The sequence below is a fragment of the Natator depressus genome, chromosome 1 (assembly GCF_965152275.1).
Source record: "Natator depressus isolate rNatDep1 chromosome 1, rNatDep2.hap1, whole genome shotgun sequence".
Classification (NCBI taxonomy): Eukaryota; Metazoa; Chordata; order Testudines; family Cheloniidae; genus Natator; species Natator depressus.
The window spans coordinates 301,406,153-301,433,938 of NC_134234.1; the positions used below are offsets into that span (position 1 = coordinate 301,406,153).

Here is a 27,786-nt window from a genome sequence, read left to right on the forward strand (position 1 = left end):
ACCAACTGGTCCCTAGCTGATCAGACTCAGCTGAGACGTAGCTCATCCATCACAAGTGAAAGACCCATCTTCCCATAGACGGCCAGCCACCCTGTGATATTCAGAGTTGTAATGGACTTAATTGTCAGTGAGAGGAATATGTCTTTGATGTGCCTGATGAAATCTGTTTTGGAAACAATGAGGTTCCCAGTGTTTGGAAATTGCACACCTAGCACGCTCACTATGAGTGAAATTACCTCACCAGTGTGAAGCCCAGGAAATGAGCTTCATGTAGGTGCCCTACATGTGGAAGCACAGGACGGGAAACCTCTCCTTACAATTCATACAACCTCTCAGAGCAGTAGGAGCAGCTGCAGTTCCCTATCTTCCCTCTATATGGGGCTTTGGCAGGGAAGCCATATCATTCATGGATCTACTGACCCTTGGCCTGCTGACAAACCCCACTCCACAGCATTGTAGAGAGAACCACGGCAGAACCCTGCCCTCTGGTGCTCAGGGAACGGAGAGCTCCCGACTGTGCAGCCTCTCTGCATCCTGCCTGCTTCCTGCAGAGAAACAGCAGCAGTGTGGCTGCACAGTAAGCTCTCTGGGGCAAGGAACATATCTTCCTATAGGTTTATGCCACACCAAACACACTGGTGCCTTGACCCTCACTAGGGCCTCTCTGCACTACTTTAATACAAATAGTTAATAATAATGGGCCCTGGGCAAGGAGGAATATTTTTATATACATTTTCCACCACATTTTTGATAGCCAAACAAGAGGTGGAGTTTCCACACGCTGATCCCAAATCTGTTCGTTTTCAGTTCAAAGTATGTGGCACTCTTGTTTGACAAAGCCTTTTCCCAGGACACCACCCCAGGTTAAAAACTAACAAACAAATGAAAACCCCCTAGCACATTCAGGTCTTGCTCTCCATACTTGAGGAGCAGAAAACTGCTATGGACACTGTATGCTTGTTTTCAGTGCTTAGATACCTACATGCATGATAGATACTTTTGGAAGAAAGCTAGATAGAAATAATCACAACTGTGTTTAACTCAGTGATTACACTTGGGGCCTGACCATGTATCCACTGAAGTCAAGAATTGCCACAGAATTCAATGGGAGCAGAATTGGGCCTTCAACACTTTGCATCTCACAAGCTGTGATCTGCTGACATTGAAGTAAGTCAGTGGCAGAACTGCCATTACTTCAGTGGTGAAGGATCAGGCCCATGGTATATATTCATAAACAGCAGTGGTTCAGAGTAATGATGTACAGAGCCTTTCAGCTTTAGGTCAGTCATTCAAATCCAATGCCTATCTAAAGTCCCAGGAAATCATTACCATCTTTTGGCTGATCAGTGGCCTTTGAGTTGGTGGTCTCCATTCATTTTCTACTGGTCAGGTGTACACGTAAGAAAATCCACCAGTATGAATGGCAACCTTTGTTGGAAGCATTGGCAAAGAGACCAAGGAATGAATGAACACCGAATTGAACAATGCTGACATCCCTAGAAGTGGTCCCTCCAGAAAGGGGTTAGGGCAGTTCGGTGGAGCCGTGGAACCCTCCCACCCCCCTGCTCAAAGCCTGCTTCCTATATTATACCTGTTTGTTATACCATGTTTTGTGGCTAGAGTACTTGACTTTCCAGAGTTGGCAATATAAAACATACATATATGCATTTATGTGAATGTGTAATCAATCACAGTGCTTCTTTTCTTTCTCTGGTTTTAAACCAATGAAATTAAATGCCATAATCTATATTAGTAAAGAGTTATTAATATTTTTAAACTTACTTTTTAATATTTAATGGGTTTTTGAGTAGTAGTTCTTGTTTCTGTGGTAGAGAGCATGCCTAGATAATCCCAAAGTAAAATCAAATAGAAAGGGAAAAGAGAGGAAATCTTTATACTGAAGTTTAAAATTAACACCTGGAACCAAGTTACTGTTTTGAGAGAGCACATGTTTTAATGTTCAGTTCCAGTAGAAAAGCTTATGCCCTTCAAAGTGGATCCATTATACTCAATGGATTACAATGATATATATACAGCATCCAGAGAGCTACATGTGTGCCCTTTACAAGGCTATGCTGCATATCCTGGGGCGCTTGGGGGTTACATAATAACATTAACCCTGAACCTATCTCTGCTGGATAATGGCCTACACCTGCCAGACATCTAGGGAAAACTAACAATATGATACTGAGACTGGCTTGTTTTAAGTAGCCTCTGATTTTTGCAGAAGATATTCTGACATGCATACAGTAACATTTGTAACTCAATCCTACTGACTAGCAGGACTGATCATCAAAATGAGTAAAATATATATTACATGCATGCTTTTGTGCTGAAGTTATTATGGTCTTAATATGCAAAGTTGTATATAAATTAACCAAATGTCAAGGCTTCTGACTGAACGTTGATTGGTTTGCGATAATGAAATAGAGTTTAAAAGAATACACCTGATATCCATGGACATAAAAATGATGATTCATTTCCAGTATAAAGTAGATACTAATTAATCTATTGACCTCCTGTCTTCAAAGCCTATCATCTCTAAAGTCAGCATCACTGAAATACTCTGAGCTGTACTAGAAGGCTACTACATATATTTTCAGTTCCCATGATTCCTTTTGTGTGTGTCTTTTTGGATGTTGGAAGTAAAACATACCCACCTTCAAAGCTAGCAGTGTAAATTGAAGTCTATAGTTCAGTCAGTGTACTGGTGAATTATCCATATCCCTCAAGGATGGAGTGGATAAAATGTTATATTTGTATTGGTCTTGAGAGGAATGTCAAGAATTGCACTGCTTATTGTCTATGAACGTGCTTTTCTGGAGGGTAGCTGGCACACGTGTTCTGCTCTTTGTGTGCTCTGGAGAGATGTTTGATTTCTTATGAAAATGGTATATGTGCCCCAGGAGATAGACAATCAAATTTGTTATTTTTAGGGAGTAATCCTCGCTTCCACTACCCCGCTTCCTAGGGTCATACCACAGCCGCACCACCCCGTCCCACGGCAGCGAGAAGATAGGTGCTGAATAACTGCACAGGAATACCATGCAACCCAGCTGCATGATGAAGAGCATGCCTTAGGAGTCTGTCTCTCTTGTTTCAGAGTAACAGCCGTGTTAGTCTGTATTCGCAAAAAGAAAAGGAGTACTTGTGGCACCTTAGAGACTAACCAATTTATTTGAGCATAAGCTTATGCTCAAATAAATTGGTTAGTCTCTAAGGTGCCACAAGTACTTCTTTTCTTTTTATCTCTCTTGTGCTCTCTCTGTAGGATTATGTAAGACAAGGTTTAGGCAGGCCAAGGAGTTGCTATTAGGTGGGTGCACAACTGGGTGAAAGAAAGTACTCAAAGAGTACTTATCAATTATTTACTGTCAAATGGGGAGGCTGTATCTAGTGCTGTCTCCCACGGGTCAGTCCTCAGTACAGTACTATTAAATATTTTCATTAATGACTTGGATAATGGAGTAGAGAGTATGCTTATAAAATTTGCAGATGACTCCAAGCTGGGAGGTGTTGCAAGAACTTTGGAGGACAGAATTAGAATTCAAAACAACCTTGACAAAGAATTGGTCTGAACTCAACAAGATGAAATTCAATAAAGTGCAAAGTACTTCACTTAAGAAGGAAAAATCAAATCCCCAACTACAAAATTGGGAATAACTGGCTAGGTGGTAGTACTGCTGAAAAAGATCTGGGCCTTAAAGTGGATCACAAGTGAATATGAGTTAACAATGTGATGCAGTTGTAAAAAAGGCTAATATCATTCTGGGGTATATTAACACGAATGTTGCATGTAAGACATGGGAGATAATTATCCCTCTCTACTTGGCACTGATAAGGCCTCAGCTGGAGTACTGCATCCAGTTCTGGTGCCACACTTTAGGAAAGATGTGGACAAAGTGGAGAGAGTCCAAAGGAGAGCAACACACATTATAAAAGGTTTAGAAAACCTTACCTATGAAGAAAGGTTAAAAAAAAAACCTGGACATGTTTAGTGTTGAGAAAACAAGAATGAGGGGGGACCTGATGATAGTCTTCAGATATGTTAAGGGGTGTTATAAAAAGGATTGTGATCCGTTCTCCATGTCCACTGAAGGTAGGACAAGAAGTATTGGGCTTAATCTGCAGTAAGGAAGCTTTAGGTTAGATATTAGGAAATACTTTCTGACTATAAACGTTTTTAAGCTTTCAAATAGGCTTCCGAGGGATGCTGTGGAAACCCCATCACTGGAGGTTTTTAAGAACAGGTTGCATAAATGCCTGTCCTGGATGGTCAAGGTTTATTTGGTCCTGCCTTAGCACAGGGAGCTCGACTAGATGACCTCTTGAGGTCCCTTTCAGACCTACATTTCTTTGATTCTATGGGCTTGGCCAGTGAGATCACAAACTACACAGATACGTTGGCCCCCAAATTTTTATTTATTTATTTTGAATCTCTTGGCTACCTCTACAGTTCCTTAGTTACAGGCTTGGTCTACGCTTAAAAGTTGCATCAGCATAGCTACGTTGGTGAGGAGTGGAGAAAAAAACACACCGCTGATTGACACAGCTGTGCCAACAAAAATCCCAGTGTAGACACAGCTATGCCAATGGAAGAGTGCTGCTGTTGATATAGCTAGTGCCATTCAGGCACCTGCAGAAAAACTCCTGTGTGTACTGTGTTTACACTAGAGGCAGTGGTGGCATAGCTATGCCAACATCAGCTCTGTAGTATAAACATAGTCATACTGTTGGCTGTAGATCAGTTGCATGGGTATTTCACACCATAGTCCCAAGATGTGGGCGGGGAGGAGGCGGTAAATTCTATTTCTCCAACCTCAGATCACATCACCAGGTAGAAAACCATTTTACTCAGGCTTTGAGCAGCTGATGTGAACTTTATCTGTGATGAATCATTCAGTGTTTTAAAGACCAAACATTCTCTAGAACCATAAAAATAGGGTATTAAATTTACTTAGGCTATGTCTACGTTTTGAGCTGGGGTGTAATTTCCAGCTTAAGGACACATACCTGCACTAGCTCTGATGGAGTTACCATGCTAATACTAGAAGTGCATTCGTGGGAGTGCAAGTGGTGGGAGGGGTTAGCCACCCAAGTACATACCTAGCGTTTCAGACGTGATCATACTGGGAGCCGCTAGCCCCTCTCGCACTGCTTCGGCTACATTCTAATTTTAGCGTACTAGCTTGATCAGAGCTATCATGGGTAAGTCTCCTCAAACTGGAAGTTACACCTGCAGCCTGAAGTATAGACATACCTGTAGATTATAAGCCCTTGAGTCAGGGACTGTCTTTTTGTTCTGTGTTTGTACAGTGCGTAGCTAGCACAAACAGATCCTCATCCATGACTAAGACTCCTCAGTGCTATCGCAATACAGATATTTACTTACAGTAATAATAATATCATTTCTTATATTGTTCTTTGGCTGAAACCCAGAAGTATTTAAGGGTTAACATTGTTGCTCAATCAGAAAGAATGTTTGGCAATAAGAAGAAGCCTGGATTAATGATAGAAAAGAATTCTTAGCATTTTATAGCAGTGGGTATTTGAGAGGAGACATGGCTAATGATCAACTAAAAAGATATTTGCAGCTGTGGTGTTACCTCTGCTCATATAATACTAACATTAATCAAGCTTTTCCATGCAGCTTTGCAGTTCATTCCATTTTTCACTCTGTCCTGTGTATAAAAACAGAGCTCATCTCCTAATGTATTGTGCCAAAGATCATAGCTCTGTGTCGCAGAAAACCATCAAAATTTATTGATTTCTAAAAACTGCATTTTTCTGTGCTGTGAATCAAACCTGAACGGCAATTCTTTAACAAAAATAGCTTTACCTTAAAGAAAAACTTTCCCTGTTATTTGTTTCCACCCAAGAGTCTAAACATCCGCAGGGTGTGAAACACATATCACCATGAATTAACTGGGAACATATTTTATTGAAGTTTTGAATGACAGCAAAGTGGGAATTTCTAAGGCTAGTTCTGGAGTCGGCCATCTTGCCGAAAGACAATGGCAGTGTGGAAGGCCAATGAAATCCTCGAAACCCATGGCCTAGCTGTTTTAGGATTGGCTTAGCAGTTAGGTAAAAAATTTTTATAGTCACAAAGTAAACATTTTGTGTATTAGGTGTTTTAAAGATTGTTAAACTGCTCTAAATAATGATATCCAGTGAGTCTCACTTTCTCATCAAATACTGATATTCTAAATTCCTCAGATAAATAAATAAATAACCTGAGGTGTAACTTTTGGAAACAGTACCCTTGTAATCTTTGTTTAAATGATCCTCTGCCCTTGTTGCATGATGTTATCACCTTCCAGCTCATGCCATATATAATTATGGGCCCAGTCCTGCACATCCTTGCTCTCGGACATAGTGACTGAAATCTGTGGGGCTAATCATGGTAGTAAAGTTAAGCATGTGCCTATGTTTTCACAGGATCAGAATTATAGACCTGGATTGTCAAAGGTGTTTAGGCACCTAAAGGTGGGGCTAGACATCTAGTGGGATTTTCAAAAGCACCTAGGTACCTAACACTTGTTGAAATCCCTTGTGGTTCTACTCAGAGTAAGCAGCATGCACCCAAACAGCAGAGATAACACTGCGCTGCAGAAACCTGTCACCAGATCAGGAGTGGATAGCAGTGGCATACGAACATGAGGTTCAAACCTCAAACACACTTGTAGCCCTGTCCTGGGAGGATCTTACCTACCTCTGACAGATATTTTTTACACTTTAGCAATTCTTTTACAGCTTGTCATGCCAATAGAGTCTCGTTGAACTAAATGAGCCTGAGCTCAGATCATTGACTTTCTTATTCTCTCTGTAAGGTGCTGTGCACACCTCTGGCACCATAAAGAAAAGTTAAATAAGGATAGTACAATTCTTGCTCTTCTTTTTCTTTTCTTTTACTACTTTAATGTGTTTTTTTTAAAAGTGCAATATGTTTATGCAGTAAAATACGTACCAATTTAAATCCCAGGTTAGAAGTTGAGAGGGCTCTCAATATTATATGTTCAATACAGATCTTAAAATTTTTTTAAATATATAATATATAGAGCAAATCTTAATTTTCAAACCAAAGGATTAAAAGGAAAACAAATTAAAATATTGTTACCTTTCTAAAACAGAGAGGGGACAAACTCGCTGGTTTAATATGCTTTTAAATAGACCTTGTTGGCAAAATTCCTTTACTTTTCTCTTAAATGCAGGGAGGCTGATTAAATAGACACTGAATTTTTTACAATTTATTTCATAAACACCTGAAATTTAAGGATTATGAAGCAAGGGATGATTCCTTCTTAGTGTTACAAATGTGATATATTATAAAAGTCTTTCAGGCAGTCATGAGATTGCTCTGTTTAAGCAAAGCATATGTTATAAAGCGTGGCTTTATTGCTTCATAATGTATTTCAAAGGGGTTAGTGCAACAATGCTGGTTAGTACTAACCATCAGAAAGAAAATATTGGGAATGTGGAATCACTGCTCAATGTGCACACAAGTAACATGTAGCCTATTGATGTTAAGCTTCAGAGGGGTAGCTGTGTTAGTCTGCATCCGACGAAGTGGGGATTCACCCACAAAAGCTCATGCTCCAATACGTCTGTTAGTCTATAAGGTGCCACAGGACTCTTTGCCCCTATTGATTTTGAGGGTTTTTCTTTTTTAGATAGTGATTTCCCGTTCAGAAGCTACTCCACCACATGTGAATTTTCCCCTGGACTCCCACCCAGTCTCCCCACAAGTTATTATTCACCATTCATTAGTAGCAGATGGCTATACTCTGGTTGTCACCGGAATGAAGGTGAGTGGTTCATAATCTAATCACGCTTTGTATTATGTAAACCTACATTCATAGTATCAGCTTTACATAAGAGTGGTTAGTCAGTACAGTATTTTGAGTTCTCATAACATGCAACCTTTGCATCCTTTCCAGTCTCTTGGGTGTGTTGTTTGTTTCCTCAAAAGCTTTTTTTTTTTCTATTAAACCAACAAGTAAATTAACATTGAGAAATGTGCAAATAATGTGAGAATTGTGATAGAAACCAACAAAAAGCCAGGAAATGCAAATTTAAGGCTGACACCCTGTCCTTAATTCAAGCTCTTGTAAAGAAAAATACACAATGGCTTGAGTAAAAAATAGTGTTTAGAATTTCCTGGTCTTTGTAGATTGGTATTGTAACATTATAACACTATTTAAATGGTGGGGGGGGGAGTTGTGGGTGTTTAAAACCATGGTCACAATTCATATTAAGATTACATTTAGCAATAGTTTGTCAAAGGTTAATGAATGATTGATTAATAGATGATATAAGTATGTTACAGGCATGAGTACTATGTGTTATAAATGGTTGAAAGCACATCGGTAGAAGATATTATAGATGATTATAAGCCATGGTTATAGGCAACCTCTTGACCTGTTGAATTCTCTAACAATCTATAAGAATTGATTAACCATTTATTGAAATATCTATTAATCATTTACTAATCCTTTAAGAATTAGATATAAATGTAACCTTAAAACAAAGTATGATCAAAATAGGCTTAAATGTGGCATGGAAATATGGTGAAGTAACTGTATATTAATTAAAGTCATAAAATGAAAACCACTTGCAGAGCATCTTTGCTCTAAAGCTCTTAACATGGGTTACAGATAACAAGTAATCTTCACAACATACCTGTGAAGTAGGTATTATGTCCATTTTACAAATGAGTAAACTGATTTACACTGACTGATATTTCAAGTGAGTTAATGCAGAGCTGGGAGAAGAAACCAGGTGTTCTCCTGATACTCTGTCCAAGTTCTAATCACAAGATGGTAACCCCTCTTTGTAAGCAACAGCTGTTTATTGTGACTATAGATATTATCAGTATGGCTTTAGGGTTTAAGAGTGAATTTAGGAATGTGCCAATTAAATTACTTATCAGATCTTCTAATTACTGAACTAAACTACAGTAGAGGAGTAATTTTCACATTTGAAACCAGAGTAACATCATTATACTTTGCATAAATTAGGAGTTTCTCCTTGCTAGTTAAGATATTTTTGTAAAGATCTGTGTATAATTCTCTTATCAATAGATAACCAAGATTCCGTTGAATGGACCAGGCTGTGATCACTTTAAGTCCTGCAGTCAGTGTCTTTCAGCACCTCCTTTCATGCAGTGTGGCTGGTGTAGTGATCAGTGTGTGAGGTCCTGGGAGTGTGTTAAAAGGATGTGGACCCGGGAGACATGTTTGCCGAGAGTTTATGAGGTAAATTTTTTTCCCCCAAAATTTATCTCAGAGGTAGGACTGCTATCTCAGAGGTAGGATGCTATTTCAAGCATACCTGTCCAACAGAATGTACCTCAGGCCTCTTGAGCCTTCTGAGCCCTGGAAGTCTGCAGATGCTAGCTTTTCAGCTAGCCGGCCTAGGCAGTAAAAAGGGCAAGCTGCCTTTTCCCCTTAAAAATCTCAGAGCTTTTCAAGACCAGGAGCAGAGCTGTCTGTGATGAAGAGAGTTTGTGTTCATGTAACTGTTTATTCCTGTTATTCTGCATTCCAACAGTATCAGGATTGGTGGTGTCATCGCATTAGGATCTGTATAAACACATAGGAAGGCATGGCCCTGCCCCAAAGAGCTTACAGTGTATGAACGCAAATTACACATGGATGCTGAGGGGAGAGGACTACAACCAAATAGATACAATTTTAATATAAATTTTTTCTCTTTTTTTTAAATTATGATAAATAAAGTTTCCGCTGTCTTTACTTTCCCCTCAGTGTAATTACCCTTAACAGGCTGCTGGCCTCATGTAAATAAATACCCCACATTCTGTGCTCCACAGCTCTCCCATTCTGGATTTGTCCCTCTGCTGGGGTCTGTGGAAGAAGCCCTCATCTTCAGTAACTACCATTTACTGTCTTAAATGTGGAACTGGGACAGGGTTTCAGCTGATCTGTTTGTGATTTTAAAAGAGGAAATTCCCTTCACCTGGTGGGGAGAAGGAGGGCAAGTCACCTCTCAAAGCCTTCCTCATAGGGAGAATGGGTAAGAAGAAGCTTCCTGCTCACAGCTGCTGGAGATGATGTGGAGGAGTTCCCCATCCCATCTCATATTTTGATGGATAGCTCTGTCTCTTCTTCCCTCCCACCACCCCTGCCACTTCTTGGTTTGTGGCACTGATGGGAGAGAAAGGGAACATCTTTAGGCCGGGTGCTTTTTCAAACATCTCCCCAGCCTGGACAGTTTCTTGAGTGTCATTCCCATAGGCCTGGTTGTCATATGCATGGCCCTGGGGCAGGGCAGAGTCTGTGGCTCTGTCTGTGGGAAAAAGGACAGTTGAAGGCTGCTTTCAGTTGTAGAAGACCCCATAAATGTTAAAAAGTACACAAGAGCAAAATTACACTGATAATCAAAGAGCCCACTAGCTCGTTGCTGTTTTCATTTAGCTATGGTTAAGACAAGATTTGTACTGGCTGACTGTGCATTTAACCAAGTCATTTTGTGTTAAGTGTGAAACAATTACGAAGGCCTTGTTTCATGGAGCAGTTAATACACTAGTAAATGGAGCGGAGAACAAGCATAAAACCTTCTTACAGCATTTATAGCCATTATTTTTACTGATGTATACAGTGTTAAATTCTTATTCCTTTTGCACATCTGAACTCATAAATAGGGATGAAACTTAGAAACTTGAAAGACTCAGCACAAAGAGAGAGACACTTTTTAAAATAAATAATATTTCACTAAACCCAGAGGTGGATGATTTCACATGCTGTAACTGCTTAAACATAATATCCAAGCAAAGCTGCTGAAAGAAGTTTGAGTTTTGTTAATAACCTATAAAAAACATTTTAAATGGTGGTTTTTCTTTTCTACATTTATGTTTCAAATACGAAGTCACTCTGGGGGTAAAGTAGACAAAACCCAATCAACAAACAATGAAATTTTAATGGGAACCAAACCTACAAAAGTCTTATTTATCTTTATATTAGGATTGTGAATACCAAAATGATTTTGTTACTGCTTCTCCGCTGTCTTGTGCAGTCATTTACATCTGTGCAAAGGTCTGTAAAATAAGAATGGGAATGTTTTACACTCACTTTGTACAAGTGCACAACATTCTATGGCAGGAGTGGGCAAACTTTTTGGCCCAAGGGCCACATTGGGGTTGCGAAACGGTATAGAGGACCAGGTAGGGAAGGCTGTGCCTCCCCAAACGGCCTGGCCTCTGCCCCCTATCCACCCCCTGACTGCCCCCCTCAGAACCCCCGACCCATCCAACCCCCCCTGCTCCTTGTCTCCTCTGGGACCCCACACCCTATCCAAACCCCCCTGCTTCCTGTCCCCTGACTGCCCCAACCCCTATCCACACCCCCACCCCCTGACAAACCCCCTGGGACCCCCGACCCATCCATCCCTCCCCCACTCCTTCTCCCCTGACCGCCCCCTTCCAGGACCCCCATCCCTAACTGCCCCCCCAGGACCCCACCCCTTATCCAACCCCCCCTGCTCCCTGGTCCTCCCTGAACCCCAGGACCCCACCCCCTATCCAACCCTCCCTGGCTCCTGACCACCCCCACCAAACCTCCACCCCATCCAACCGCCCCCTGACCCCTGACTGCCCCCTGGGACCTCCTACCCTCCCCCTGTCCCCTTACCTTTACCAGGCTGCTCAGAGCAGCAGGACAGGCTCATCTGAAAGCCTGTGAGGTGGGCAGGCGCAAGCCGCACTGCCCGCGCAGCGGCATAATTGCAGGGGAAGGGGAACAGCGGAGGAAGGGCCAGGGGCTAGCCTCCTCGGCCAGGAGCTCAGGGGCCAGGCAGGACAGTCCCGCGGGCTAGATGTGGCCAACGGGCCGTAGTTTGCCCACCCCATTCTATGGCCTGTGTTATACAGTCCAGACTAGATGATCTAATGACCCTTCTGGCCTTAAAATCTATGAATTTGTGAATCACACATGTACATGGGTGCATAACACTGGACACAAGGCAGTAGAGAATCAAGCCCAGAGAGTCTCCATTGCATCATAATTAAATATATACATATGATGTTTCTACAAGACCAAACTGTTCAAAGCTATATAACATAGCTTATTTTGTGTGTAGGTACTGATTTTCAGATATCCTGAGCATGTACATTGACTTCAATCAGAGTTGAGTGTACTGAGCCATTCTTAAAACCTGTCCTGTAGAGCCCAGTTCTGCAATCCTTATATTGAGTAGTGCTGACTCATGAGGGTAATCCCTTTAAGTTCAATGCAATGATTACTCTCAATAAAGTATTTCTCAGTACAAGTGAGGATTGCACAATTGGACCCCTAGAACTTTAAAAAGAGCAAGATCTCATAAGTTTTTTCATACTTATTTATAATTTAGTGCCCTGTGTTCAAATGTGTGTGTGTATATATATTTTAAATTTCAGTGACTATGTGGCAGTGATTGGTCTTCAAAGTGAGTCTCCTGAAGGTTTGCATTACAGCATGCACAAGTTTGTAAAACTTGTTTCTAGAAGGCTTGGAAGGAAAATAATGCAGCTAAGTGCTTAGTTCCCTGTGGATTGCTAGCTGTTAAGGCAAATTTCTTGCTTTGCTTGACCATGACATTTAACATTATTACTGAAAAAATTATTTTAAACAGATTATTAATCTTTTTCTGTTCTATCTTTAAACTCATGTGCATAAAATACAAGAGCTAAGCATGTTTTGTTCCTAACAAATGGAGGAAGCCTGCTTTGCATGATGTTTGACATTCAATCCTAAAATCCCACAAAAAGTAAGCGAGATTTCAGGGAGGCAGAGGATTTAAATATGTTCTATGGTATCTTTCACCTGAAGCAGATGCAAGAGATGCTTTGAGGGCCTGATCCAAAGCCCACTGAAGTAAATGGTTGATGTCAGTGGGATTTGGATCAGGGTCTGAAAAAATCGTTCCCAGTATATTCCATAGCGTTTTATTCCATGAAAAATCTACTAGGGGATTTTCTCCCTGTAAGCGAGGAAGAAAGGAGCCTTGTAGATCTCCCAGTTGTTTCCCCCTTGCTTTAAATATCCCAGATCTTTACTTGGAGTTTTGGGTCACAGTGACCATTCTCCCAACTGGAGAGGTCTCAGCGGGGTTCTTGCACTCCAAACTGCTTCTTTCCAAACATTCTCTAAATGGTAAAAACAGACGGAATCCCTCCATCGTGCCATACAGAAAAACACAGCTAGCTGTTGGTGAGACAAACAACTCCAGTTCTCACAGACAGGGTTTCTTTGAACACTCAACTGTTTGGCACAGTACACCTATCGAAATGTTTTGCAATTATTGCTTATGCCAACAAATAAGTGCGTTTTCTCAGCCTGGACAGACAGTGCTAAATCAAATCTGGGAGTCTTGGATGGGTCTCATCAGAGATAACTTGGTAATGGAACAAATTGCAATGCTCCATTTGTGGGATTCAGGTCACTGTGGCATGTGAACTGCACAGGAGAAAAAAATAGGATTGTGTCCAATCTTGCTTGTTTACTGTGTATAAAGAAGCCCTGAGAGGTTTTGTTGTTGTTTTTAAACAGGGTGGCTTTTTATCTTAGAAATATCAGGAATGTCAGGCCTTTTGTTCCCTGTTTAATAGGAGGACTCATTCGAGGTTTCAGATGTGCATTGTGAGCTTTCTTGTCCCTTAATTGAAGGGATGGAGCTGTTGAATCTTTAACATTTTTTCTTCCAACAGTTTATAGGGCATTTGAAGTTAAACAAGGTGGCTGTTAAAACCAAGTAAAAAAACCAGAGTTTTAAACTTTCTGAATAAAAATCACTTCTGCTCTCATTTAAGGCCTGATCCAAAGCCCAGGAAAGATGATGGATAGACTGCCTTTGACTTCAAAGGGCTTTGGATCAAGCCGTGAATTGGGTTTCATTGCTGTTATCTGTGATGTTTTCTTACTCCTACTAGTTCTCCACTCGTTCCATAAATTCTTCTAATTAAAACAGGTAGACAGGTCCTGAGTTTCTGACTGTTTAGAACTGTTTGTTTTTTGTTTACTTTTATTAACACCTAATTAATGCAAATGCACTATGAAGAGGTTGCAGAAAGACCTGTTTGTTAAACACCCTTCAGAAGGCTTACAATTCAGTTTCTGTTAGTCCTCCAAGAAAAAGTCTGGAAAACAAGGCTGGACTCTTTTGATATATTTAAGGTACAAAACAAACAATAAAAATAAATAAATGAATTAAAACTCATTGCAGGCCTTTTTATTCAATATAAAAAACACAAAAGATCAGAAAGTGTTTTCTATCCTTTAATATCCACTTCTAAAACTTACCTTTTAAGCTTGTTTTGCAGGATGTAATGGCTAGATTTGGTATCCCTTGATTCATGTCATCCCCCAGCATACATTATATGGCTGATGTCACACCCTACCTTTGAGGAATAAGGCCATTTAAGAGGGGTCAGGTAAGTCCCTTCGCTTACAATATTGCATAGTTTTGTGAAGTTTGCTTTTAATTTCCTTATTTGATAGCTGACTGGCTACAAATGGGGATATTCAAATGGTACGGACCTGTGCATTATTGTTCAGACAATGGGATTTACCTCACCCCTACAAAACAATTTCATTCCCTAGTAGGGCTTCATGGTGAGTGTTACTCCGAAGGCAGAGTGCACGCTGAGTTACATGGAGCAGGGGCAATGATCCAAAGTCAGTCTCAACTTTGGGGACCTAGAAACAGAAAACAAATAAGGAAAATGTAACTCTGAGAACCAGTGAACACAAACCCATAATGGCCTAGTGCCCCATACTGTAGAAGGTGTAATACTGGCTGCAATATAATGTGCTGAGTGGCTATGTGGGCATCTCTGTTTTATTCTAACTCCATTCCCCCAACCCTTGGGTAGGTCCCCTGTATTTTGCTCAGTCACAGCCTGATCCAAAGCCTGCTGAAGTCAATTGAAAGACTCCCACTGCTTTCAATGAGCTTCTTCTGGTTTTTGATGACAGTAGTAAATTTCACTGTATAGAATATATGATATAATTCCTGTGAAGTATTTCTCAACAGCTTTTTACCTACAGTTTCATTTGTGAGATTCTTCATGTATAGCTACTAGGAGAGTTGAAAGGAAATGAGTCTGTCTTACTGGATTTTAGATGAAATAATAGCCACGTAGTTCTTAAGCAGTTTTCTTTCAGCTTGAGAGTGCAGAAGTAGAATTTATGAAAGGCACAATTGTATTGAATTTTAAGGGCAAATGTGCTATCTCTAGGAGCATTAAGCCAAAGACATTTAAGTACTATGATCACAAGTGTAAGTTAAGTCTGTTGATTATCTGGTAGTGACTGGAATGTTTGCAAACTTAGGCAGTATTGTTAAAAGCCCACATCAACCCTAAACCCCCGTGTCTTTTAGATTTTTATTGGCAGTGCTTTGCTGAATACCTTAACTGAGGTTTGTACAACTTCTATAGTGTTCCTATGTTTTTCCCACCATTGTTCTATTTTACAACACAATTTACAATATACAGAAAAAAAGCATTTCCTTTCTAGATTGTCAGTATGTTGCTGAGAGGTAGTTTATTTTTAACTCAGAATTAGAAGTAACCAAATGTAACAGATTTTAGTCAAAGAATAGTAGAAGTCTTATTAACTTTGTAACTGCCAAGCAATATCTGATTAAGATGTCTTTGAAGCTGCTCCATTATGAACCTGCCCTTTCACCAAGCTAACAAAAAAGTTACATGGTCATTTTTGGACTCTTTTTTTGTTCAGCATCCAGCTCGTAATAAAATACATACATTATATGTTTAACATACCAGAAATGGGACGTAAAAGACAAGATCAGGAGGATTAAAAAGGCTGTTACAGTGCACAGCTTGTTCAGTGCCCCTAAACACTATCCCTCAAAGCTTTCTAGCAAAGGTTTTGTTATTTATTGCTACTGTCTGAGGAAGCCCATAATGTGATGAACGAAAGGTGATGAACAATTAAGATAAATGGTAGGATACCGTCTACCAGAAGAACTGCTTCTATAAAACTATTCTCCTCCTTTGCACATTCTGTGAAATTCATCTGAAGTTCTAGCAAAACTAATACAACAGAATATTTTTTTCTTATAGATTGTCCCAAGGAGCGCTCCATTAGAAGGCGGAACAACACTTACAGTGTGTGGCTGGGACTTTGGATTCAGCAAAAATAATAGATTCGACTTAAAAAATACAACAGTTCTTATTGGAGGAAAGCCTTGTACTCTGGAAGTAAAAGTTAGCAACAAAAACAAGTAAGATACTTAAAATGTCCTGCATAGTAAATCCCTTAGAGTCTTCACTTGCTGGATTCAGAGTAGCAGCCGTGTTAGTCTGTATCCGCAAAAAGAAAAGGAGTACTTGTGGCACCTTAGAGACTAACAAATTTATTTGAGCATAAGCTTTCGTGAGCTACAGCTCACTTCATCGGATGCATTCAGTGGAAAATACAGTGGGGAGATCTTATATACACAGAGAACATGAAACAATGGGTGTTACCATACACAGTGTAACAAGAGTGATCAGGTAAGGTGAGCTGTTACCAGCAGGAGAGCGGGGGGGGGGGCGGGGAAACCTTTTGTAGTGATAATAAGGTGGGCCATTTCCAGCAGTTGACAAGAACGTGTGAGGAACAGTGTGTGTGTGGGGGGGGAATAAACGTGGGGAAATAGTTTTACTTTGTGTAATGACACATCCACTCCCAGTCTTTATTCAAGCCTAAGTTAATTATATCCAGTTTGCAAATTAATTCCAGTTCAGCAGTCTCTCGTTGGAGTCTGTTTTTGAAGTTTTTTTGTTGAAGAATTGCCACTTTTAGGTCTGTAATTGAGTGACCAAAGAGTTTGAAGTGTTCTCCGACTGGTTTTTGAATGTTATAATTCTTGATTTCACATTTGGGGACAATGTATACCTTCAAATCAGCGGCACTGCTATGGGTACTTGCATGGCCCCACAGTATACCAACACTTTTATGGGTGACTTAGAACAACGCTTCCTCAGCTCTCGTCCCCTAATGCCCCTACTCTACTTGCACTACACTGATGACATCTTCATCATCTGGACCCATGGAAAAGAAGCCCTTGAGGAATTCCACCGTGATTTCAACAATTTCCATCCCACCATCAACCTCAGCCTGGACCAGTCCACGCAAGAGATCCATTTCCTGGACATTACGGTGCTAATAAGCGATGGTCACATAAACACCACCCTATACCGGAAACCTACTGACCGCTGTGCTTACCTACATGCCTCCAGCTTTCATCCAGACCGCACCACATGATCCACTGTCTACAGCCAAGCTCTATGATACAATCACATTTGCTCCAACCCCTCAGAAAGAGACAAACACCTACAAGTTCTCTATCAAGCGTTCTTACAACTACAATACCCACCTGCTGAAGTGAAGAAACAGATTGACAGAGCCAGAAGAGTACCCAGAAGTTACCTACTACAGGACAGGCCCAACAAAGAAAATAACAGAACGCCACTAGCCATCACCTTCAGCCCCCAACTAAAACTTCTCCAACGCATCATCAAGGATCTACAACCTATCCTGAAGGACGACCCATCCCTCTCACAGATCTTGGGAGACAGGCCAGTCCTTGCTTACAGACAGCCCCCCAGACTGAAGCAAATTCTCACCAGCAACCACACACCACACAACAGAACCACTAACCCAGGAACCTATCCTTGCAACAAAGCCCACTGCCAACTGTGTCCACATATCTATTCAGGGGACACCATCATAGGGCCTAATCACATCAGCCACACTATCAGAGGCTCGTTCACCTGCGTGTCTACCAATGTGATATATGCCATCATGTGCCAGCAATGCCCCTCTGCCATGTACATTGGCCAAACTGGACAGTCTCTACGTAAAAGAATAAATGGACACAAATCAGATATCAAGAATTATAACATTCAAAAACCAGTCGGAGAACACTTCAATCTCTTTGGTCACTTGATTACAGACCTAAAAGTGGCAATTCTTCAACAAAAAAACTTCAAAAACAGACTCCAACGAGAGACTGCTGAATGGGAATTAATTTGCAAGCTGGATACAGTTAATTTAGGCTTGAATAAAGACTGGGAGTAGATGTGTCATTACACAAAGTAAAACTATTTCCCCACGTTTATCCCACACACACACACACACACACTGTTCCTCACACATTGTTGTCAACTGCTGGAAATGGCCCACCTTGATTATCACTACAAAAGGGTTTTTTTTTTCCTTCTGCTGCTGGTAATAGCTCACCTTACCTAATCACTCTTGTTACAGTGTGTATGGTAACACCCTTTGTTTCATGTTCTCTGTGTATATAAAATCTCCCCACTGTATTTTCCACTACATGCATCCGATGAAGTGAGCTGTAGCTCACGAAAGCTTATGCTCAAATAAATTTGTTCGTCTCTAAAGTGCCACAAATACTCCTTTTCTACTTGCTGGATTGTAGCCCTCCAACAGCATCTGGCTTCCTCCAGTTCCCAGGTTTCAGACCCATACAGTAGTATAGAAACAGCATTAGTCTTGGGCAACAGCCTCCTCAGAAAAGGGGAATCCATTGAGGACCTCCATGTTGGAGGTCTGATATCCTAGCTAAGGCTGATAGTTCTTTCAGTAGTCTTTACTGCGATTGACCATGAGGTGTGCTGCCACATCTGTGGGACCTGACAAAGGTGAAAGGGTCTTAGGAAAGTTCTGCTTGTTTCTGTTAGTGAGATCCAAGAAGGTGGTAATGGATAACTGCTCTTCATAACTATGATACCTTAGTCAAGGTCCCATAGGGCTCGGTTTTGCCATCTCTCCCTTTCAAATTTGAGAAGCTGCCTCGGAGATGATGAGGGGATACATGCATTATTGTCACCAATAGTCTGATGACTCTTTGTACATCTCCTCTGCCTCAGACACTAAAAAAACTGTTTCCATATTTTCCTGATGTCTGGCAGAGACACCAGGATAAAAGTCTTAAGCTCACTGTGGACAAGACAGAGACATTGGTTAGCATCTTGAGGAACTGGCAAATTCTATGAATATTCTCTTTCAGCTGATGACATCTGCCTATATATTGATAGAGCAACCTGCTGTCTCAGGGTCTTGCTAGATACATCACTACCCATCTAGTTCCAGATAGAAAATGCCATGTATAGCCACTGTTGCTATCTTAAGCTGTGCAAAGATGTGCTCTTTCCTTTCTAATAGAGATGTCACTGCTATGCCATGATAACTCTCCTGAATAGTTTAACATGGCAAATAAAACAAGGAAAAGAAATTGACTATATATATATATATAAAATTTATTGATGCATATTGCCATCACATTCTAATTTATTTTTTCAGTAAAGTTTAAATTTAAAAAAGAAGCTAATAGTTGTACATTTTTGCTGCCTGACAAAATTCAGATGTAAAGAGAAATTTTTAAAACAAATTATTTACATGTATAAGATACACTGGCTTTCTGGCACATGCTCAGTGTTTTCAGAAATATAATATTCGATACATCACTATAATTTTCTCTGGCGCTATTTAAACACTATAGTGATGTGAAGTTTAGTGTGATACTAAAGAACTACAGTTCATTAGATTGTTATTTCTAAAGTATCCATCACTCAGATGGATTTATGATTTTTGTTTAGTATAGATGCTATATTATTATGAGTTCATGTGACTCCATTTTCATATGAAATAGGCAATCCAGAAAACAAAATAAAAAATCTTCTTTTTTATTTTTCAAAGGCTAGAATGCACTGTTGCTGCTGCAAAGAACCCCAGTTTTAATATAACCAGCAGTGTTTCAAGTGGACATGGCACATCTCCCTTCAACACATTTTCCTATGTGGTAAGCACTCTGATTAAAATTGTAGTGTCAAAATTAATTTAATTATTCATTAAAACAGGAGATTAGATGGAGCATGGATCTGACCCAGCACAGCAATTCCTATGTTCCTATTTGTGTCATTGTTGCCTCATTAAAGTGCTAAGAATATTATGATTGTATCTTCTAAAATCCTTTTTTAAAGATATTGAAGCACAATTTAACAAGGTCATTTATTATTTTTACCCCTACAGAATCCTGTAATAACAAGTATCTCTCCCACCTATGGTCCCAAGTCTGGTGGAACATTATTAACATTATCAGGGAAATACTTAAAGAGTGGAAAATCCAGAGAGATTTATGTTGGTGAGAAACCATGCACCTTAAAAAGGTATTATATTCACAAGAGTGTGTTTGCTTTGTATTATGAATTGGGTTTGATTGAATGTTTTGGACATACAAAGTAAATGAATCCATCCCCTAATGCTATGTAGAAGTGGCACTGTAGTATATGTGCAGAATATTTGAATGTGCTAGTTTTCCGTTCTGGTGTAGTCCCTTTGCCCTACAGGTCAGGAGAAGATTTCACCTCTTCTGTAGTGCATACATTTCACTACAGCCCAAGAGGAAGTAAAAGGTGATGACAAGTTGTGATGATAGCTCCTGACTGGCTAAGAATGGCACACATCCTATTATTTTTGTCTGCCCCACCCCCATGCCAATCCATTTGTTCTTCTGGTCGATCTGTTATATCTTGTCTTTAAGACCATTGAGGTATTTTCTATATGTTTGTACAGCATCTAGCACAGTGGGGCCCTGACCTGTTTGAGGCCTCTAAGGCCTCCCCCTGCACCAAGTCTCAGTTAACCCGGGTTCTGAGACTGGCTGCTGCAGGTATTGTTTTGCTGTGTAGACGTATCCTAAATGCTACCTCCGTATAATCATTAAATAATAATAATAGCTATAGGTTTTGGGCTGAGAAATGTCATGAAGTTCTTGCTATTTTGCTCATCTACAATAATAATATTTGTATTATTGTAGTGCTTAGCTCCAGTCATGGACCAGGACACTGTTATGCTAGGCGCTGTACAAACACTGATGTTGCATTTATTGTTACATACGTTGTGCCCAGTCCTATCCTCGGTTAAATGGGTGTGATGCATACTTAAGGTAATGAAAGTTGTACCCATTTTCTTTGGGGCAGAATTGGTCTAAATATTGAGTTTTTCCACATGGTTATGGAGAGACCTAATGGCAAAAACTCACACTTGTGGGACACATGAGAGAGCAATGGTCTATGTGTTAGTGTCAGAGTCAGGAGGGCTGTATTTCATTCCTGGCTCTGACACTGATTTAATGTACGTTCTTGACCAAGTTGTTTGAATTCTCTGAAACTCCATTTCCCAGTCTGTAAAATGGAGATACTTACCTTGCAGGGAAGCAATTGGATCTAAGGTGCAAAGTATTGTATCGTATATGTTTTTTTAAAATTATGAGAATTGCTCACGCAAAATAATGGCATACCTCCTCTGCAGATGTGACTGCAGGAAGTATGAAAAACACTTCAAAATAATGAAAATATTGTTGCCCATTAACAGCCTATTTCAGTTTGTTAAGGCAATGAGTTTGATTCTCCTCACACTCGTACTTGTTTTACACTAGTGTAACTCCACTGATTTTGGTTAAGTTACTCCCGAGTTTCATTGGTGAAAGTGAAAGTGATGAGCCTTACATCCACTGATCTCTCAAACTACTGAATAAATAAAGGCACAAGTTGACTCTCACCTCCTCCCCAAGACAAAGTGAGATAGCCTCCACTGCAGCCAAATTGCCACCATGGGATTACAATATGGTCTTTTGTCCTTGTTTTTTTTTTAGTATTGACCTTTGTTCATTCTTCCTTCACCTTTTGAAAGGCGCTGTGACCTGTGCTGAGTGACAAACCATTATCTTAGGCCACTTCCACATGTACAGTATTAGGTGACTTTCAAAGCCTACTCAGTAGAAGCCCTTTGTCTTATTATTAAAGGCTATGGGCCAGATCCTCAACTGATGTTAATCAGGATAGATCCATCAGCTTCAGTGGCGCTATGGCAATTTACTACAGCTAAAGATCTGGCCTTGTGTGGCCATATATATGCAAGGTAGTTGGAATAGGGTTAAAATGCTAACATTCTCCAAGATCAAAATCCCAGTTTAACTTCACATAGCCTGTTTTTGGAGGGCCAAGATCATTATAGAGATTGTACAATGTCAGTCTTTTCTCATCAGAGCAGGACTGGGATGACAAGGACAAAGACATTTGAAAGACAGTTTAGCATAAATGGCATTATTGTCTCATCTTCATCTCATGTTTACTTTTGAGGCCCTGATCTTGCAATGTGAATTGCTTGTTTGGACCCCACTGGCAATTTGTGCTAGTGGATCCCCCTGCAAACTCAGGGCCCAATTTAGGAGTGTGTTTTAAACAGATTATGTGTTTTATGATTATTGCAAGACAAGTTCCCCTCTTCTTCTGTAATTTCCTTTCAGTGAATCTGATAGCACCATAGTGTGTTACACACCTGCACAAAGAATTCCATCGGAATATCCTGTTAAAATGAAGATTGATTTAGCTACTCGAGAAGCTAAGGGTCATTTTACGTACAAGGAAGACCCTTTTGTTTTTAATATTCATCCAGCTAAATCTTTTCTTAGGTGAGTAAAAGTGTCTTAAGTCAGCAGTGTGAAAAGGACAGACTCTTTTAAGCTGTGCTTTGAAAGCAATGTGTAAAATACACTAGCAAATACTTAGGACTTTTTTCTATCTTCCTTTGAAATGCACATTTCCTTTTTTTGTTCTGGTGTATCAGAAATTAAATGCAATTATTCAGTTTTGTAAATTATTTTTCTTTTTTCTCTTTTGTTCCTGTTCGTTTGGTTTTTTTATCATGAGTGTGAAAGAAACTTAATTCCCAGAAATAAATATCACTACTATAAGCTATATTTCAGCTTGTATTTCCTATTCCATTTGTATGTCTTTAATTTTGTTTCCATGCTGTAATTTGATCTAAAATATATTTGATTATATGGATTTTTCTAGAAAATACAATAGTAATGATTCATTTTTAATTTTTACCAGTGGTGGGAGCACAATCACAGTTCATGGAATCAACTTGAATTCAGTGTGTCTTCCTCAGATGGTGATCACTGTACCTAAGCTAGGAAAGAACTTCACTGTGGTGAGTCATCCCCCTGGGTGATAAAATATCATCTCATCATTGTAACCTGAATGACTCTGTTCTCTTTGGTCAGCCTGGCTTGTTTGTACCTTGTACCTTGGGGGCTTGATCCTGCCCCCACTGGAGTCAACAGAAGTGTCAGAGGGGAATTGGTCCATGTGAGTAGAACTGGGCCCAGTGCCCCTGTGTCAGAGCAGGTAAGCCCAATCCAGCCACTTCAAGGGGGCTAGGCTACAAGTGGGCCTATAAAGGGCTGCCAGAGGGCAGGAAATGATAGAGGGAAGAGAATGGGTGGGACAGGCTGTGTCTGGGTCCCTGGAGCAATGGGTCAGGTGCTCAGGGAAGCAGCCCTGGGACTACTGCCCCAGGAAGGAAATAGAGGGGACTCAAATTGGGAAGCTGCCAGGAGAAGGAGGGCCAGAGACCAGTGGAACCTGAAGCTAGGGGGAAAGGAGTGAGTTAAAAGACTGTTTTCTATTATGGTACTTGGTTGGGGTCAGAAAATGAGCCTTCCAAAAGGAGACTGGGCATAACAGTGAGTGTTTGGAAGCTCGGGAGAAGCCCCTCCTTGTTACAGGGAGGTTTTCCATTGACTCTGTTGGGAACAGGATCAGACCCAGATTTCATTATCCACATAATTCTGATTGATTCTGCTACGTGCAACAAAGCTCAATGATCATTTGAAAACTAGATTTTTAAAATCTATTTAGCACTAATAATAATAATATCTTATAAAGGATGCTATAGAGGAGTTTTGCAATTTGAGAGCAATAGAATAGTGCAAAGTAAATAATTAAAGAAATTATAGGGACAGATTATGCTCCAATTGAAGCCAACTGCCAGACTGCCTTTGACTTTAATGGTGTGGGACTGGACCTGTGCTTGAGACATGAGTGATGATTCAACCCAAATTAAATTGCAAGTTACATTGCAAAGCGCAGTTCAGAAAAGCAAACATAAAGATAAGCACAAATAAGAAATCACATCACACTTTTTTTTTACATTTTAAATTAAGTCTTTGAAGAAGAATAAAACATTGGAGCCTGTTGCTGTGCTCCTTGGGTTTTTGTGCTTCTCTGCCAGCCTACCTCCTGTTGAGTTTCACTGCCAGTCATTCCTCCACCTGTCTCTGCCCCCAGATTTATTCCTCAAGGCAGGTTCCGCATTGCAAAGGGAGAAGTGCGGGGGGAGAGAGAGTTAATATTGACAGACTCAGCACTCAGACCCTGCAGGGGTTGGTGGTGCAAAGTGGGCTTGGCTGCTGCCCTTAACCATGAGGAACGCTCACAGAGGAGCAACCCTGGTGTCAAGAGAAGGAGGAGATATTACTCTTCCTTCCATTTCCCTCAGCTAGGATCCAAAGCATCCAAGTGCCCTGCATGTATATGACATAGGGCCACAGCTCCATGATGGGCAATATGTGTGCACAGAAGTTGACTTCCCCAGTGGGAGCTGCAGGAGGTGCTGGGTAGCCTGAAGCTTTAGGGAACACAGCAATTAGCCAGCTTTGGAGAGAGTTTGCTCTGCTCTGCCTGTTCTCCTCAGCCCTTTGAAGAAGTCAGTGTTTGAACTGGTCAAAAAAAATTAGCGGAATAGTTTTCCAACAGAAAATGCAGTTTTCTCAAAATCAGAATGTTTCACAACAAAATTTTTGACAGGAATCATTTAGGTTTTCTCATTTCTTTATGTCAGAATATTTCGTTTCAATAACATGAAAGTGTTTCATTTCAACTTTATCATTTTGATTTATTTCACTTAGACTTTCCTATATTCAAGTGTTAATTTTAATATTATATATATATATTGTGTTTACTGTTTTATATTAAATATTATAACACTTTGACATTATCAAAACAAAACATTTCCCCTTATTGTAATAAAATGATTCTGCATTATTGAAAAGAAACATTCTGATGTTTCCATATTGAATTTTTTCTGCATTTCTGTTCTATGATGTTGAAATTTTGACCCTTCCTTCCAAGTCAGATGGAAATCAGATTTTGAGAAGTTGGAATTTCCTTCCAAATGGAAATTCCATTTTCTGACCAGCACTAGTTAGTTTCAAGAATAGCACTAGCTCTGCAGAGGCCTTGCATTGCCTGATGAAGAACTCTCATACGTCCCATCCCAGGCTGAGGACAGAAGGAGGAGAGAGGCTCCTTCTTTCTTGTGCGGTTATATAAAGGCTTTGTTTAATCTGGCCTTACCATCTGGAAACAAATTTTCAGCTCATGTGCCTGCCTGCAAAATGAAGTCCCTCTAACCTCTGCTGTAAGCCTTGTTAATGGATCTCTTCTGTCCCCTAAGCATTTGAGGTCAATATTTTCTCTTTGAAAGCCTATACTTTGCATTGATTCCCTAATAGCAAACAAGTGGTCATTTGGGAATCTTTTACTGTAGAGGAATGGCCCATCCTCATCCCCATCCATTGATTTGGACAGTATATTCATACTCTTAACTTCTTCTATAAAGGAATGTCCCAGGGTGTCTGAGGTGCAAAATTAGGAAGTACTTAGATTTTTAGACAAAACCTCCTCTACCTCCACAGCCTGTAAAATATAGTCAGTTGTCACATCTATGATCCAATATGGATTTGTCCTGCTATCAGACCAGGTATTTTGTGGCTTTTGCATTGTAACAGCATAAGATCATCTCTTTTCTCATTATTATTTTTTCATTTCAAGCATTTACAAAACTGGGTCCACAATATCTAGCCCCTTCCATTGGATAGCCTTGAGAACCTTTTAATTGCTCCCCCTGTGATGCTGCTCTCTCTCGTCTATTCCCAGTCACCTCCCATGAGATTAAAGGAATAGTATAAAAGCTTTCTCAGATTTGGGATATCCTGAATCTATCCCTGTTTGTGGTACCCATCAAACCCTAAAGCCTGGGATCATGCGAGTCTGGGGTAGCTTTATGAGATAATGTTGGAGGTAACTTTGCTGGTTTATTCTATTCCATGGAAATCACAGAAGCTCATCTTTTCCTCTCTTGAAGAACTTTTGCCTGCCCCTAACAGATACTGAGGGTCAGATTCTCTAGCTGGATTACCTCAGTCATACACAGCAGCTGTAAGCCTGCTACAAATGCCCAGCAGAGAATTCCCTTGTTGGAGGGGAACTCCCTGCAGATGTTCATGGGCCCTGCATCTCTCCTGGTATATGGACTGTGCAGGAGGGGCAAAAGGGAGGAGTGCTGAAGATACACTAATCCTCCAGTGATGTAGAGTCCATTAAAGACCCTAAGCCAGTGGTAGAACTGGTAGCAGCTGAAATTTCTGTTGAGCCCAGGTCTGGCCTTGAGAAGCAGGAACCCAAAATCAGGTGAGGCTGTAGCTCTGTCTACTGTTTGGCACAGAGATCTGACAGCTTGGAGTTTGTACCGTCTGGAACAGACACTCTTTTTCTGTATTTTCATCCAATAAGATGACTAGAAGAGAAATAGGGGCAGATGCCACTGGATCATTAATACCCACTTGTGCAGCAGCCTAAACAGCAGCATCTGTCTTTGCAAAGGCTGGTGCATTCTGTGACAGATCTTCATGATCAACAGACCAAGTAAGGTTACCTCTGACATTCTCACCAAGAGAGAAAATCCTGTTGAGATGGGAGACTATACTCCCCAAGCCGGCCATTGAATTCCTATCCCTACCTCTCATTTTGTCGTCTACCAGATTACTGAGAAATCACCCTTTGGACTCTGAGATACAGATATCTAGGGGAGCAGAGACAATATAAAAGTCTCCCAAATTGCTGTAGATCTCATCCATCTTTCATTCATCATTGGAAAACTCCAAAATTTTAGACTCTGTGTCAAAGGTGAAGTTCTCCTCTCTGCCCCTTCTGACAGTTTCAAATCACATGGTATCTGGGTCAGCTGCTGGGTGATCCCTTAAATGTGGAGAAATATTTCTGCTCTTTATCCTGTTGAAAAAAATCAAACTGTGGATTGAAGTTCAGATTCTGTAAATCAAGCTTTCATTAATTGCCTCAAGAGTCACATTTTATGAAGGCAAAAATACATATCTTTAAGTGGTGAGTCAAATACATTAAGCAAAGGGTCATTATTCTCCGCTGGGTAAACTTATTTGCTATATGCTTGTGAAACACTCCACATTTTTGGCATCTTTTCTTCCTCATTTTCTTCTGATGCAGATTATAGTCATAAGCAGAACACAGGTTCAGCTTTTAAAGTAAATGTATTTTAAAACCTAATTAAATAAAAGTTAAAGGTGCTGCCTGATAGGCAGTATCTTAATTGAGTAGGCAATTGATTGAATTATAATTCTTTCCTTATAGATTCTCAATCCAATATTTCTTGAAAACTAAACCATCATATTTTTCAATTGCTAAAACCAATTTCAAGGTAAAAATGTCATGTCAAATCACGTAACAAAAAGGGCATTGCAAATAAGATTTATCTTGACCTTACCAATCAGTCACATTGCATCACCTCTAAAGAGCATTATTAGATTTTTATCATTCTCTGAGAGCATCCCCTTCAGAGACCGGCCTGATAAAGTAGATGGCTTCAGAACCAATTCCAACAGATAGCCACAAACAAAGTTATGAATACCACTGCTATTGATTTAAAAGACATCACTACTGTACAGTAGATAAGATGTGTAATGAATTCACATTAATCAAATAAGTATAATGATTACCTAAGATGTATTTGGTTGTTTAAACATATGTATTTTAGTGATGACTTGCTGACCAGCACAATGCTATAGGAATCTTTAAAAAGGATAGTCATAAATAAG

The 27,786-nt window shown here is 40.2% G+C and overlaps 1 protein-coding gene across 1 annotated transcript in view; it reads left to right on the forward strand.

Moving 5' to 3' along the window:
• MET (MET proto-oncogene, receptor tyrosine kinase) overlaps positions 1-27,786 on the forward strand; it is a 117,008-nt gene that overhangs the window by 55,819 nt on the left and 33,403 nt on the right. Inside the window, exons 4-10 of the mRNA XM_074942295.1 lie at positions 7,674-7,808; positions 9,084-9,257; positions 16,082-16,242; positions 19,725-19,827; positions 20,058-20,194; positions 22,336-22,500; positions 22,925-23,024. Coding sequence (XP_074798396.1) covers positions 7,674-7,808; positions 9,084-9,257; positions 16,082-16,242; positions 19,725-19,827; positions 20,058-20,194; positions 22,336-22,500; positions 22,925-23,024 — 975 coding nt within the window. The remainder of the gene's footprint in view (positions 1-7,673; positions 7,809-9,083; positions 9,258-16,081; positions 16,243-19,724; positions 19,828-20,057; positions 20,195-22,335; positions 22,501-22,924; positions 23,025-27,786) is intronic.